This window comes from Nothoprocta perdicaria, unplaced genomic scaffold (assembly GCF_003342845.1).
Source record: "Nothoprocta perdicaria isolate Ctin4 unplaced genomic scaffold, notPer1 scaffold_65, whole genome shotgun sequence".
Lineage (NCBI taxonomy): Eukaryota > Metazoa > Chordata > Aves > Tinamiformes > Tinamidae > Nothoprocta > Nothoprocta perdicaria.
This window is the reverse complement of record NW_020455921.1, coordinates 211,372-226,853: the sequence shown is the minus strand read 5'-3', so window position 1 is coordinate 226,853 and position 15,482 is coordinate 211,372. Positions and strand designations below refer to the sequence as shown.

Below are 15,482 nucleotides of genomic sequence, written 5' to 3'. Positions count from 1 at the left end.
CTTTATTTCTTGGTTGTTGCATTGCCTACAAAGGAAATAATTTAGTAGTGATCCTTAGCTTTAATGTGTGTTTGCAATGCACTTTTGGAGCTCTTCTATTCCGATTGTAAGAAATATTGGGGGATTCTGTAGGTCTGTCTGCACCAGTGCCCCGAGGGAGAAAAGGCAAAAAAGTAAAAGCGCAGAGTTCACAGCCAGTGCTGCAAGATGCCGACTGGTTGACGACCTGCAATCCAGATGTGCTGTTTCAGGAAGACAGCTATAAGAAACATCTCAAACACCATTGTAATAAGTAAGTATTAATAAATATTTCACTTTTTATTGTCTGTTTCAAAATATCCATTACTTCATTTGGATATGTTTGGTAGAATGCAGGGCTGTTTRGTGGGATGTAAATATTGTATTGACTTTAATTTGGGAAGAGTCGTCTTAACAGATGTGTGGATATTTCTGCAAGCTCTTTACAAATGATCAGCTTTTAAAACACGGTGAAGAAAATTTGTTTTGTTTACAAAATTTGATTGGGATSAGGTACAATTCTTCTGTTTACCATATAGAGGAAAGAACATATTCTTATTTCAAGTCTAGTTCTCTTGACAGTTGGGTATCTTAAACATAAATGATCTGTAACTTACCCATCTGTGGGGTTCTCTGGAGTAGAGTGGTTAAACTCCCTACTTCCTTGCYTGATATTTGAACTTAAGCTCTTGGTTTCCAGATTTTTCTGCAGTAGTTCATTCATGTGGGGGTTAACTTCCTCCTCCTCCTCCTCCATTCTTTTCCTCTCTCCCTCATTTGCTATTCAGAATACGGAATAATTCTTTTCTTGCTTGGTGTTTGAAATAGAAATTCTCACAAAACTCTCTCGCAAAAATCAAGGAGCTGGTTTGGGTTTGCTGAACTTACATTATTAAGCCTTTTGGGTGGTAAAGATCATTCTCTATTGGCAATTATTTTATTGTTTATTGTTTTGTTGCTGAATGGATRCCTCTGTAGGGGCTCTCTTGCATTCTTTTGCTCTCTCTTTGTAATGTCTTAGTTGTTTTTGTGTCAGCTTCCTTCGATTGTGTCATGGCTCTCCAGCTCTGTTTTACTTCTGGTCATCCTTCGCTAGAGATACTGAACCTAACCTCAACTCTGTCCTGAAAAACTCTTGGGGAGGATTTGTTTGGTTGGTTTATACTCTTGCTTTAACAAACGAATACCGTACAAATGCAGTGCAGTGTTACTGGGAGGCATTGCTTTGTCTTTAATATACATTGTATCTTACTAACACTATTCCCCTATTGGAAAGAAACTATAGATATTGAAAAGTACCTGTGGCCTGTCAATAGGGGGTGTGATGTGAAGGAGGAGAGGCACTTAAGGGGCTATCAGCTTACCTCAAGACACCACCCACCACAATTCTCAACTGATGAAAGCAGATACCTGCAGAATTATGTTAACAAGTGCACTTCCAAATAAACCACTCTATTTTTTTTCCGAACTGTTGCTCAGATCTGTTGTTACATTTCACTTGTGCTTAAGGTATTAAATTTCTTCCTGTGGTGTTCATTTAATCTTGTAGGCAACATGTCCTCATTACTTTTTTCAGTTTTCTGGATCAGATTTAAAAAAAAAAATGTTGMTTTTGTGATAATACCATAGAAGAGTTACAAGGATCAGGAAGGCTGATTGATAAATCACTGTGCAAGAAGCTTTTCAGCAGCAGTCACTTCTCAGATATACCAGGGCTAAGTGAATTGCAGAGCAACATGTTTAGCTCAGGTAAAATCARACAGAGGTGGAAGTCAATCAATAGTCTGAATAAATTTCCTCAGAAGGCAGCAGTAGCAATTGGCTTTATAAGAACCAGAGTCCTGCCCTTGTGTAACACATTAATGCCATTGTGATGCACAGGGCTCCTGAAAGGTGCAAAGAGCTTAYGCTTTGTTTTCTCCTGCTCTTCTTTGACTTGATGTAACAGCTGGTATTGCTTAATATTAAGATGATCGAGACCCTCTGTGGCTTATTTATGTTGCCACACAGGGAGCGGAGACACCTTGCTGGTCCCACATATCACGCATACAAAGAGCAGCATGTCTGACATGTTTTGAATTGCGGACATGACCTTCATTCAGATCCGCGCTCTTTGGAGGCTTGCTCGAGCAACACGTGTAAAACCGGGCGCTGCTCCCGCTGCCGCAGTCTTCAGACGAGGGGCTCCCATGGCTGGTTTTCCACTGGTTTTCCATGGTCTGAGTCTTCTACGTGCACCCTGGCCAGTGGAATTCTGCCTCCCCGCCGGAGCAGCCGCAGCTCAACGGTTGCCRGGATGGCGAGGGGCTGGGAGGCGGCAAGAGGGCCGGCCAAGTCTCCGCCATCTTGGTCGGGGGCAGCTCTACTTCAAGGGCCAGGCAGCAGGGGGGCCCTGGATTGGGGAGGCGTGGGGCCAGTGGTGGCTACCAGGTGGCTACTGCTCTCTGCCCAGTGACCTCCTCACTAGTCACCTTGAAAGCCCAGAGGCAGCTGTGACGGCCGCGGTAGCTGGTCGTGGTTTCAGAAACGGCTGTGGGGCTGCAGGGTTGGGGGGAAGAGTAAACATGGCGCTGAAGACTTTTCACTTCCTTATAGCACTTAGTGAGGCGCAGGTAAAATTAAATAGCAGCTTGGACTGCAAAGAGCAAAAATAGTTAATATCTCCTAAGGGAAATGAGGGATTATTATTTTTTTCCATTCTCGGAAGCAAAAAGTTGTATAATCTGAAAAACCTGACATTCCATATTGAGGGTTTATTGTAAGGTAGTAAAACCAGATTTTATATCTCGTTTATTCCTACAACTTCTGATGTGCTTCCAAAAATGGTATTAAGGCAGCAGCTGAGGAAATTTTATGAGATAATGAAGCAGAACAGTTACTGAAAGCCATCTGCTCAGTTGTTTACAAACTTGCCTCAATACTTCAGAGGCAGCGGTAGAGTACGTGTCTAAACTTCACAAGCTGCACTAGGTAGAACGAAATGAAATGCGGCCGGGCCGGGCGGCGCGCGGCGCCTCTCTGCGCAGTGTAAGCGGTTGCCAGGCAGGCCTGTTGGAAGCCAGCAGAAAGCACCACACAGAGGTGATTATGTGCCACCATCTGTCACGCTTCAAGCCTACCATACAGCATGGCTAATCAGCCTTGGCAGGATGATGGATGAACAGCAGCAGCTGCCAAAAGCCACTGTTGGCAAACAGTCCTGAAGTTAAGAACTTTCTTCCCCYCTCTGCCTTCCTCTCCAGGGTCCTGCTGCGTGTCCGCATGCTGTACTATCTAAAGCAAGAAGTTATAGGGGACCAGGCGGACAAGATCTTAGAGGGTGCTGACTCAAGGTTAGTACAAGTACAGGCTTATTTTTGTGCTTTAGGAGGCTGCCTTATGTAAGGCACGCATACTGTAATAATGCGGCGTTTAGGGGAGGTTGCAGCCTCTCTGTGAAGGTCTGTTCGTAAGCAGCCTTGTTAGTATTTAAAGCCCAGTGGGTCGTTTTCCTGGGGGCAGCAGGGGTGGGGTGGGAAGCGATAGAATAATATCTTCAGTTCTGCTAAAATTGAAGTATTATTTTATCTCAAATTACAAGATTTAAAAAAGAGGCATAAAATGAATGGAATTTGGGTAGCCATTGATATTCCACTCCCAAAATAGCTTAACTTTTTGGTTGTATTAATTATTTTTACAGCTTCTCAAAATGCAGATTTACAAAATGGCTTTTTTTCTTCTTCTTTTTGAACATCTCTGTACAATAATACCTTTGAGAACACATATAATGTTGTCTTTCAGTGAAGTAGATATTTGGATACCTGAGCCATTCCATGCCGAAGTTCCCGCAGACTGGTGGGATAAGGAGGCGGATAAATCCCTTTTAATTGGAGTGTTCAAACATGGTAAGTGATGTCTCACTCTGAACAAAACTCGGTCGTAGCGCTTTCTGTTCTGCTTTCTGTGTGTGGGACTGTTCAGTCATAATATTAACAAGTATTGTTCCAAGCAACTCTTGGCTTCTATCTCTCTTTTTTTTTTTCTCTCTCCTTGCCTGCATTAAAAGCCTAATATGAGTCGTAAATATCAGATGCTGTTTTTAAATGTTTGCAGAGCATTTGAGAAGAAAACATTGCTTTCTTGGCTGCAAATAAAACAAAACCATATTTGTTTAAATAATAGCCAAATAGTAAGATAGATCTCCATAAACTTTGCTTCCAGTGCTGCTTCTCTTGCTAACTCTGCCAACCAGTGTCAAAGTGGACGGTGGGCTTAACCTCTGCTATTAATCTGTACAAGTGCCTCCTGGGCTTTGTTCCAAGCAATATTTCACAAATGTCAGTGTTGAGAACTCCCGGCTCCCTTGAGTGGGATGCAGCCTTGTTAACTTTGAAAGGCTGGGGATGCAGAGCTGGCATGATATATACAGTGAGCGATTCCTGATTATAATCCCAATTCTCTGGAGGTCGCAGAGGTATTCTCAGCAGCCCAGCCTGACTAAAGGGGAGAATGATGGCTTATAAAACCTTTCATGATTACAGTTTGGCTTGAGGCTCTACAGCAGTTAGGAGCAGTGTGTTGTAGTACAAATCCTAATTGAATTGTGCTGTTCTGCCTATGTACAGCAGCTCTGTTTTGTGGGCTCAGCTGAGGCAAGTCTAGTCTAAAAATCATTTTCCTGCAGTGCACTGTTGGGATCTGCCATTTTCCATCTAGTCAACTTGGGCAGTAAAAAAGCAAACAGCAGTTTGAAAACCATAGAGGGAACAGTGTCATCTTACTGACATGCATCATCCTAAACCTAATAAGACAGGTTCGTTGGCCTTCTGTATAACCCGTGTATACAGCATTTTTGCAGCCTACATTGAGGGCTCCAGCAGGGCTGGAGCTATAGAAAATGCGTCTGTGAGCGTTTCCTTTTGCACTGGGTGTTTGCAGCAGGGAGTATTGAACGTGAGGAACTGCTTTCAGAGTGCTGAAGGGATCTTAAAGAAGTTTGTCACTTGTGGTAGAAAGCAAGACATTAATTTGAAGGCTTTCCTCGATATTCTTTGCTAATGATATTGATGTGAAAATGTTTCTGTACTGATGAAATTTACCCATATAAAAACCTTATTGGATGAATCAAAAGACGATTCCCGATATTCTCAGTTTCTTAGAAAACTGGTCCTGTAAAAATCACAGTAACAACTTCTATGTTTTATTAAAAGAAATTAGATAAATAGTATAGATGTGTGTGTGTGTGTATATGTTTTTATTTATATATATATTAAACTGTACTGTCTGAACTATTCTTCTTACAGGCAGCATAGATTTAAATCTTTTTTTTCCCCCTGTCCTCCCCCTGTGCACGCAGGCTATGAGAAGTACAATTCCATGAGGGCTGATCCAGCGCTGTGCTTCCTGGAGCGGGTTGGCATGCCTGATGCGAAGGCCATCGCTGCCGAGCAGAGAGGGACAGACATGTTGGCAGATGGTGGTGATGGGTAAGGAGGACAKGAAAAAATGAATATATTTCACCAGCATCCGTTCATATATCATATTTTGCTTACATCTTGCCTGATGATCTGAACAATTATTTGATGTAAATGTATATAAAATTATTTACATGGAGTTTTGCAGCAAATATGGGTGTGTAACTTGGTACACTAAACTGACATTTATAKTTCCCTCCCCCTCCCGCCGAAAAACTGACCCTTCTAGCTTGAATTTTTTTGATTTTTTTTTTCTTTTAAATATTTTATAGAGGTGAATTTGACAGAGAGGATGAAGATCCTGAATATAAACCAACCAGAACTCCTTTCAAGGATGAAATTGATGTAAGAACTTTAATCTTCTGCCATTTATGCCCTATAACTGATACTCCCCATTTATCTTGATGTTTGATTCTGAAGTCTTGGAGCCACTGGATGAGCTTCTCTGGCAAAGACAGTTTGATATTGTGTATTCTAATTGACCAAGTGCAGTCAAAATTGAAAGCTAAAATAATTTCCATCTTCTCCCCAAAGGAATTTGCAAACTCGCCTCCAGAGGACAAAGAAGAATCCATAGAAATCCATCCAAGTAAGACTACAGTTAAAAAAAAAAAAAAAAAAAAAAAAAAAACCTCAGGTTTTTACTACCCAAACGTTTCATGCTTCCCATCTTTTAAAGTAATTATTTACTATCTGTGAATAATTCCACATTAGGGCATTCTTGGTTTCTGATTACGTAGGGGAAATTGTGATGATGAAGACTGAGTATTTCATAAAATGCAGCTGTTGATATTTTTGCTGAAATAATCTTGAAGTGACTGTAGAGATGTGTCTCAGTACGGCAGGAAATCTGCCAAGACTAAGTGAAAATAATAAAGTGGGAAGTTACAAGCAGAGGTGTTTCCTTAGAGGCAGAATTATCTTCTTAGTAACATGTTAAGAGATCTGCTGATTTAGTTTAAGTAGGTGCAGTATACATACCATGTTTGCATTCATACCATTGAATAATAGTACTTGAAAGATAGTTATCTCTAAACACTTAGCATTCTTAAGTTGCACTTTGTATCTCATACCAAAGTGGTTATCCCGTTTCTAATTTGTAAGCACCAATATTAATGACGCATGTGTTGTTATCTGATTAAATAGGAATCCAGTTTTAGCCCTAGAAGCTTTGAAATGCTCAGTGGTGGTTTTGGGGTGCCCAAGTGCTTCTCTCTTCCCTAGACAAGCACAGCGAGGGCAATGCCGAGCTCGGCCAGCTCTACTGGCCCAACACTTCAACCCTGACTACCCGCCTGCGTCGCCTCATCACTGCCTATCAGCGCAGCTATAAAAGGCAACAGATGAGGCAAGAGGCCCTGATGAAGACCGACCGCAGGAGACGTCGGCCTCGGGAAGAAGTGAGGGCGTTAGAAGCTGAAAGGGAAGCCATAATAACTGAGAAACGACAAAAGTGAGTGGCTCGGGGATCTGTCCTCTACCCTCGTGTGGGGTTGTGTGTCACCAGTGCTTTCCTTCTGCTTTGGAAGGATACTTTTTGGGCTGGGGGTACATGCAGTGTGTGTTTGGGCTCCTGTTTCCTCCGTGGCCCCATTTTCTTCCTGTTTTCTTCTCTAGATGGACAAGAAGAGAAGAAGCCGATTTTTATCGTGTGGTATCTACGTTTGGCGTTATTTTTGATCCTATAAAGCATCAATTTGACTGGAATCAGTTCAGAGCGTTTGCCAGGCTTGATAAGAAGTCCGACGAAAGCTTGGAGAAGTATTTTAACAGCTTTGTGAACATGTGCAGACGGGTGTGCCGAATGCCCGTCAAACCAGATGACGGTAAGTCCTGCTGGCTGTAGGAATCCCCATAACCATTAAGAGAAGGGAAAACTGGTAGSCTTGATGCCTAGGTGCAATGATTTAGGAATGGGCACACATTTAATCCACGTTAAGCAGTGCAAACTGGTGTCGTTGCAGAACCTCCTGATCTTTCGACCATGATAGAGCCCATCACAGAAGAACGGGCTTCCCGGACGCTCTATCGCATCGAGCTGCTGCGGAAAATCCGGGAGCAGGTTCTGCATCACCCGCAGCTGGCGGAGAGGCTAAAGCTTTGCCAGCCAAGCTTGGACCTGCCCGAGTGGTGGGAGTGTGGTAAACATGACAAGGACTTGCTGATTGGTGCTGCTAAACATGGAGTCAGTAGGACAGATTATCACATTCTGAACGATCCGGAGCTCTCTTTCCTTGAGGCCCACAAAAACTTTGCTCAGAGCAGAGGGGCGGGTAGTGCAAATGCTGTGTCTGTTCTGAACCCTCTGGGTGCTGCCTGCAGTCAAACACCGCCTATTGTCCCATCCACACCAGTGCAAGAAGAAAAGGCTGCAGAACAAGCAGAGTCTAAAGCTGAAGGGTCTGAAAATCCAGCAGCCAAAGAAAAATCTGATAGCAAAGAGGAGGCGGCTCTTGCGGATAAAGACACTAAGCAGGACTGTGATGCTGAGGCTGAGCCTGGCTCTGTTAAATGTGAACTGAAAGACATAGAAGTGAATACAGATGTAGATCCAAAATCTATTTCAGAAAAAGGTTCAGAAGAGGATGAAGAAGAGAAACTGGATGATGATGATAAATCAGAAGAATCCTCCCAGCCCGAAGGTAATACATTGGTCAGGTAGTTCTGTGTGTTTAGCGTGAACCCCCCAGCTCTTTTCAACTTGTGCCAGCTGATAAATGACATATGAGGAGACGTTATAGAGCTTGGGATGGGCTGCATGCGGCAGCTCCTCTCCCCTTTCCTGTGCCAGGTGCCCAGATAAGGTTGCAGAAGATCCGTTCATCATCTCTGGGGTGTTCCCCTCAGTGGGCGTTACTCAAAGTTGCTTCTGAGCTGATAACTCAGTCTCCGTGCCAAAGATGAAGGTTGAACCTCTGCTGTAACAATCACTAAACAAATGCCCGAGTTAAAAATGCTCGGTGAAGCCTGACGGTTTAACCTGTTTAGTTGTCTTTTTGATTTATCAGTCTTTTTGGAGGAATCTGCTTTTACTATTCTAGAGGACTTAATAAAACATTGAGGTAAAAACGGTCTTTAATTTTGACTTGAAATACCAATGGCTTGACTCATAGCCCACCTTTTTCCTGTGTTTTATAGCACCAGACTTGTATATTTTTTTCAGTAACTTAGATAAAACTTGTCACCATCAAATTTTACTTCATTTCTTGAAGAAACCCTTCTCTTCCTGAGCACCCAAGCCCTGTTCCTGCTGCATGCCAAGGCCGGGCTGAGGGTGTTGGGGGCCTGGGGCGCCCTGCAGCTAACGYGCCGCCCTGCTTGTTCCCCAGCAGGAGCCGTTTCTCAGGGTAAGAATTTTGAYGAAGAAAGCAACGCCTCCATGAGCACCGCGAGGGATGAGACCCGTGACGGCTTCTACCTGGAAGACGGGGATCCCTCGGTGGTTCAGCTGCTTCACGAGAGAACGTTTGCCTTCTCCTTCTGGCCCAAGGTTGGTTAGGGTACAGCGCCGCGGGGTGACAGGGGAGGTGGCGCGGGGTGGTGTTCAGAGCCTTCCCTTGGTTTGCCGGTTCTCTACTTCCAGTGTGCAGGGGGCTTTTCCTTCCCTAATAGCGACTGGTGAAATAACATTTTTGTTGGCTGCTAGCAGAGGAAACAAGAGGAGCTGCTTTCTTGCCAATGTGGCTCTTCAGGAAAACAACAAACCACTAAAAGACATTAGTTCTTTCGGGTTTGGGATTGTGTGTCAGCACAATCATACCCCTCATACCTCTTTTGCTAGAAGCAAATTTATAATCTTGGGTTATGGGTTTCACCTGCAGAGCCATCTACCGTGTTGAGAGCAGAGATTTTTATTTATTTTAAGATCTTTTATTTTGGGGTGGGGAGATTGTCCAGACGAGTATTGATGACCTACATGATYTAAGCCATTATGTAATGTTGACAGATGTAATTGTATTAAGGTGTCCTGCAAACATAAGCAGCAATTTCAGATAGGATAAGGCTATATTTTAAGCTATATTTTATTTTGGTAACAATGCAGAAAATCATCTAATATAAAATGTTCAAAAAATATGAAACCATAACCTTGTAATAAATCCATACATAATTTAGTCCCGTCCTTACTCTATAGTAAGGATAGAGATAGAAATAAAGTAGTAATAGTCTTAAGCTTCCTAATCACCATAACAGGGCCATCTGGTTTGGCGGGGAGGGTGGGCAGGGGGACCTGGCTCTTAATAGGCTTATTGCTGGGGAAAGCAGGCCGGCTGCTGCAGCTGCTGCGCCCTGCCAGTGGCTCCTGGGCTCCTCAGGAAACTGAACTGGTGCCCGTGTCCCCTGGGCAGCAGKGCTGCTTGTAGCTCTGAAGTGTCTGCTACTTCAAGCAGGCTGGTGTAGAACAGGCTGAAATTCTGAAACAGAAAAAACAAAATGAGCCTGCATTTCCTCTACTTCTAGTATACATTTTGGAAACGTCAACTTGWTTCCAGTTATGATGCAAGAATAAAACGTGAAAATCCTTATTCTTCACAAATTCCTCTTAAGTAGACTAATAGACACGATGGGAGTTTCCAGGGTGCATGCTTCAGTGCAATCTGAAATGATAATGGGCGTGGAATGCAAATTGACATTCATTAGGTGTCCCTAGGTTGGTGCCCGTTTCATAATGTTGAACTTTATTAATAGTGACGCTAATGAGGATCCACTTCCTAGGACAGACTTGCCAGATCCAGCGTCTCGGATCTTAAGAACCGCTGCCTTAAGATGCGCCTTGCAGATGTTCAGTTTTCCTTTCCTTTCCTTGCTAACAGCTGTAGTTTAGCAGTATAAAACAGCACTGAGTCAGTCGGTCAGCCTATACGCTGCCTGGCAGAAAACTCTCTGCCACCCTCCCTCCCTGTGGCCTGTGCTTATTTTCTAATTCTGCTGCTGTTTTATTCCCCATAACTTTCTCTGTGTTAACTCGTACGGTAGTCGGCTCATCCTGTCTTTCAAGTGTAGTTGGTTTTGAATGTGTGTGTTGAGTTTTGCAAGCTGGACTGTGTGGTTACAGTCATCTGGAGTTTCAAACATGCCTCTGAAAYGGAAGGTGTTCATTAGGGACCCTTCTTTCTTGCAGGACCGAGTAATGATCAACCGCTTGGACAACATCTGCGAGGCCGTGCTGAAGGGGAAGTGGCCGGTGAACAGGCGCCAGATGTTCGATTTCCAGGGGCTCATCCCGGGCTACACGCCGGCCGCYGTGGACAGCCCGCTGCAGAAAAGGAGCTTTGCAGAGCTCTCCATGGTGGGCCAAGCCAGCATCAGCGGCAGCGAAGACATAACCGCTTCTCCTCAGCTATCAAAGGCAAGAAAGGACCTTCCTTATTTTAATAGGGTGTTATTTTGCATAATAGGAAAAACAAACAAAAAAAAAAAGACCTTTTTTTTTGCATAAATGCTTTGTTTTCAAAGTTACGTGGTTAGTCTTTTGGTTTTTAAAATCACTATAGAGAGCCTAGCTTTGTTAATAACTGTAAATGGTCATTTTTCATTAGGAAGATGCACTCAATTTATCGGTTCCACGTCAGAGGAGGAGGAGACGAAGAAAGATTGAAATAGAGGCTGAGAGAGCTGCCAAGAGGAGAAATCTTATGGAAATGGTTGCCCAGTTACGTGAGTCTCAGGTGGTCTCAGAAAATGGACAAGAAAAGGTTGTAGATTTATCAAAGGCCTCACGAGAGGCAACAAGTTCTACCTCAAATTTTTCATCTGTTACTTCAAAGTTTATCTTGCCTAATGTCTCCACACCCGTGTCTGATGCCTTTAAAACTCAAATGGAGCTGCTGCAAGCAGGTCTGTCACGCACACCCACAAGGCATCTACTAAATGGCTCTTTAATAGATGGAGAACCGCCCATGAAGAGGAGGAGAGGAAGGAGGAAAAATGTAGAAGGGCTTGATCTGTTATTTATGAGCAACAAACGGACACCATTGACTGTAGTAAGACAGCAACCTTTTTGTCTCATATTTGTTCTGTGTCTAGTACTTTCTGAGCGTGAGTTTAAAGTGGTGTTGTACTGTGGCTAATGGTAATGTGTAGTTTGTACCCAACCAGCTTTTTCTTTGTGTTTTAAGCATTATTTATTTATTTTTTAAGCAAACAAGGTGTTGCCCATATTGAGTTTTAACTCTAGCAGATTGAGCCTTTGTTTTAAGTAGCTTCTCCTTTCAAAAAGACAAAAACTTTTTCTCACAAGACCTATAATGTATATGTAACATTAATCTTTGTATACAAAGGAATGCTTTGGGGCCATTAGCTGGGAATACTCTGTCTTTAGCTATTTCTTACTATACTTAGATGCTAAATTTACAAAGCTTCCCAACATAACAGTGTTGTTTTACATAATGTGACTATTTTAACCCCATTAACTCCTGCCTGTACAGAATGTCTTTGAGCACTTAATGTTCGTTGTTTGTGAAGTAGTTTCTGCCAGGTAGCTGATGCTTTGAAATGAGAATTAATAGCAACGTTGATAATTTTTTAGGAGGATGCAGAAGTGACCAAAGCTTTTGAAGAAGATATGGAGGCCCTACCAGCAAGGAACATTCCATCTCCTGGTCAACTGGACCCAGACACTCGCATCCCTGTAATCAACCTCGAGGATGGGACCAGGCTGGTGGGAGAGGATGCTCCTAAAAACAAGGATTTAGTTGAATGGCTTAAACTGCATCCTACCTACACTGTAGATATGCCAAGTTATGTACCAGTAAGTATGTGATTCTGAAAGTGCAGCTATTGGAACTCGGTATGGAAAATATTACATGCTCTAGGTGGCCCTGCTAGAGCAGAGGGGTTGGGCTAGATCATCTATAGAGGTCCCTTCCAACCTTAACCATTCTGTGAAAAAGGCCTTACAGGCACCAGAACCATTTTCTTCACACATAGTCACTGGGTTTTGTAGCTGCTGCTTGACTTCAGTAGAAACTCCTTTTTGCCACCCTTACTGTGATGTAAATTCTTGAGAATCACAGGAGTGTGGGCCGTCTTTGTTTTTTCTTCTTAATCTGATTAAATAGGTAAGTAATTAAAAAGTTGTGCAGAATTTTTGGACTTCATGAGGGAGGATTTTTTTTTTTTTTTTACAATCTGGGGGTGTATAGTTGGCCCCATTCTTATTTTTTTTTGTCAGAAAAGGTTCTGTAATTGATGATCTTTGACAAGGAAATGACAAACTAACCAGCAGTGACCCTTCTCTTCCTTCCAGAAGAGCGCAGATGTGCTGTTCTCCCCATTTCAGAAGCCGAAACAAAAACGACACAGGTGTCGAAACCCTAATAAACTGGATATAAACACCCTGACGGGAGAAGAAAGGGTACCTGTTGTAAATAAGCGAAATGGAAAGAAGGTAAAAACTGTTTGCTTGAGTTGTTTAATAACTTCTTTGCATGTGGAAAGCAAACTTTCTCTTCCAGACTCTCTCAAAAATTGAGTAATTTGGCACTGGTGTTTAATCTTACTGGGTTCTGCTACTCAATTTCTCTAGTTCCCTTTCTGCTCTTCTGATATATTAATGACTTGAGTGAATAATTCATGACTTTTTGAAACTATAGCTTATTTTTCCTCATAGCAGGTATATCTTACCTGCAGTATTTCACTATTGCTTTAAACGTGGTCCTTCCAATTCTAGGATCATTTGCAGGTCTCTGTCTCCAYAAGCTGAATTGAAAGCCGTTAATGCCATCCTTCGGAGATGGAACTGCATAGATGAAATATGTCCATATATGTAGCTCCTTTTTAATTAATACTTTGATCTTTTGGATTAGATGGGTGGAGCCATGGCCCCTCCAATGAAGGACTTGCCAAGATGGTTGGAAGAAAATCCTGAGTTTGCTGTTGCTCCAGATTGGACTGACATTGTTAAACAGTCTGTAAGTGAAACTTCTGGGCTGTGCTTCACCGCYGGTAGTAGCACAGAGAGATTGAAACAGAATAAATGTTCCTGTGGAAACATGGATTATTAAGTCCTTATCTCCTAGCTAGGTTTGATCTGAGGAAAATGCAGGGTCCGGATCGGCATTATCCCACTGGGAGCAGCGGAGAAGAGTTGATGATGGAAAGCTGAGGCAGGGTGGGATTGCAGTGCGCTGGAAAGCTCAGCTGCAGTAAAGCAACTTTCATCATTTGTCCTGCATTCAATTTTTCATATAAACAAGGAGTTTTAATAAACACAAGGATTCATATGTTAAGCAACTACTAAAAATATTGTCATATACATAACAATTTATCTCGGCAGCATGTAGCATTAAGGGATTAACTTTTCTGCCTTATATTCTACTGAACGTGTTTGAAAATAAAGGATGCAGCTCAGCACATACTTCATAAAATGCCACTCAKTGTACTGGAGTTCAGTACAAAGCCCTAAACTCCTGTAATTGTAGTATTTTGCTACGTTTTAAATGAAATGACAGAGTGCCAGCATATTTTCTTTTCCTGCTGTGATTAAATAAGTAAAATGTGTGGCCTTACTTCCCTTCGTTTTTCTTGCGTTCCGCTCTCATTCGTTTCAGCAGCTGGCTGGCTGGGTTTGAAATACAAATCGCTTTTGTAAAACCTGGGCACAGTGAAATCCTTTCTGTTTCTTCCATGTTTTACAACAGTTCTTCTTGACGTGTTGTGCCAAAAGTGGGTGCTGAGAACTGAAAGCAGGAACCGCATGGTTGTCAGTTAGTGCTGCAAAGCTACCCGAGCTAACTGAGGATGACACTTGGGTTTTGTGTCTCTCTTTCAGGGTTTTGTTCCAGAGTCCATGTTTGACCGTCTTCTCACTGGACCTGTGGTGAGGGAGGAAGGAGCGAGCAGAAGAGGAAGAAGGCCAAAAAGTGAAATTGCCAAAGCAGCTGCAGCAGCTGCTGCTGTAGCATCAACTTCGGGAATCAACCCGCTCCTAATGAACAGTCTCTTTGCTGGAATGGACCTCACGAGCCTGCAGAACCTGCAGAACCTGCAGTCCCTGCAGCTCGCCGGCCTCATGGGCTTCCCGCCAGGGCTGGCGACGGCGGCGGCGGGCGGCGACGCGAAGGGCCCCGCCGCGATGCTGCCCCTCATGCTGCCGGGCATGGCCGGGCTGCCCAACATGTTCGGACTGAGCGGGCTGCTCAACAACCCGCTCGCGGCTACTCCTGGCAACGCCACTGCTGCTGCTTCCGCTCCCGGCGACAGCGAGGAGGGCACTGCGAAAGCCGAGGAGAAGAAGAACGAGAACGAGGAGGAGAACAAGGACTCCGAGAAAAGCACAGACACTGTTTCTGCTACTGACTCCGCGAACGGATCCGTGAGTGCTGCTACTGCGGCGACTACCGCCACTGCCACCACTACCACCACCACCACCAACACTGGATTGCCCGCGAACCCTCTGGCCTTCAATCCTTTCCTGCTCTCCACCATGGCTCCTGGCCTGTTCTATCCATCTATGTTTCTACCTCCAGGACTGGGAGGGTTGACTCTGCCTGGTTTCCCAGCACTAGCAGGACTTCAGAGCGCAGTGGGCTCCACCGAAGAGAAAGCTACTGACAAGACTGAAGGAACTGCCTTCAAGGACGAGGAGAACCTAGAGGGCAGCGATGCAGAGGAGAGCCTTGACAAAACTGCAGATTCCTCCGTTTTAGAAGATGAAATAGCACAGGGTGAAGAATTAGACTCACTTGACGGGGGGGAAGAAATAGAAAACAATGAAAATGATGAATAACCAGTACCAGTTACAGTTAAAGTGTTTTAAACTTTTGACAAGTGGTAGTCCTACTGTTTACACTCACAGTTAATGTCCATACTTAGTTTTTATAAGCTGTTCTGTAACATAGTGTAGCAAAAAGAAAAAAAAAAAGTTCAAGTCATGTTATACAGATGTGTCAAAAGGTATCTTGGTCATTAAGTATTGTGCAGTGCATTATTTATTATCCCTAGGAGAGATGAAATTTGAGAGGTGATCATGTCTTTTTAAGGAAATTGACATAATGCTCTGCTTTTCTTTTT

General features: G+C 43.4%; 1 protein-coding gene across 1 annotated transcript in view; it reads left to right on the top strand.

The window, feature by feature from the left end:
- The window catches only part of CHD7 (chromodomain helicase DNA binding protein 7), an 80,403-nt gene extending 64,922 nt beyond the window's left edge, over positions 1-15,481 (top strand). The window contains exons 22-37 of the mRNA XM_026050075.1: positions 133-292; positions 3,261-3,350; positions 3,799-3,902; positions 5,354-5,483; positions 5,744-5,816; positions 6,006-6,060; positions 6,696-6,924; positions 7,089-7,297; positions 7,436-8,113; positions 8,801-8,961; positions 10,591-10,818; positions 11,009-11,452; positions 11,998-12,219; positions 12,718-12,858; positions 13,277-13,381; positions 14,242-15,481. Of these exons, the coding sequence (XP_025905860.1) occupies positions 133-292; positions 3,261-3,350; positions 3,799-3,902; positions 5,354-5,483; positions 5,744-5,816; positions 6,006-6,060; positions 6,696-6,924; positions 7,089-7,297; positions 7,436-8,113; positions 8,801-8,961; positions 10,591-10,818; positions 11,009-11,452; positions 11,998-12,219; positions 12,718-12,858; positions 13,277-13,381; positions 14,242-15,198 (3,986 nt within the window). The 3' untranslated portion in view covers positions 15,199-15,481. The remainder of the gene's footprint in view (positions 1-132; positions 293-3,260; positions 3,351-3,798; positions 3,903-5,353; positions 5,484-5,743; positions 5,817-6,005; positions 6,061-6,695; positions 6,925-7,088; positions 7,298-7,435; positions 8,114-8,800; positions 8,962-10,590; positions 10,819-11,008; positions 11,453-11,997; positions 12,220-12,717; positions 12,859-13,276; positions 13,382-14,241) is intronic.
- Position 15,482: the final 1 nt, after the last annotated feature.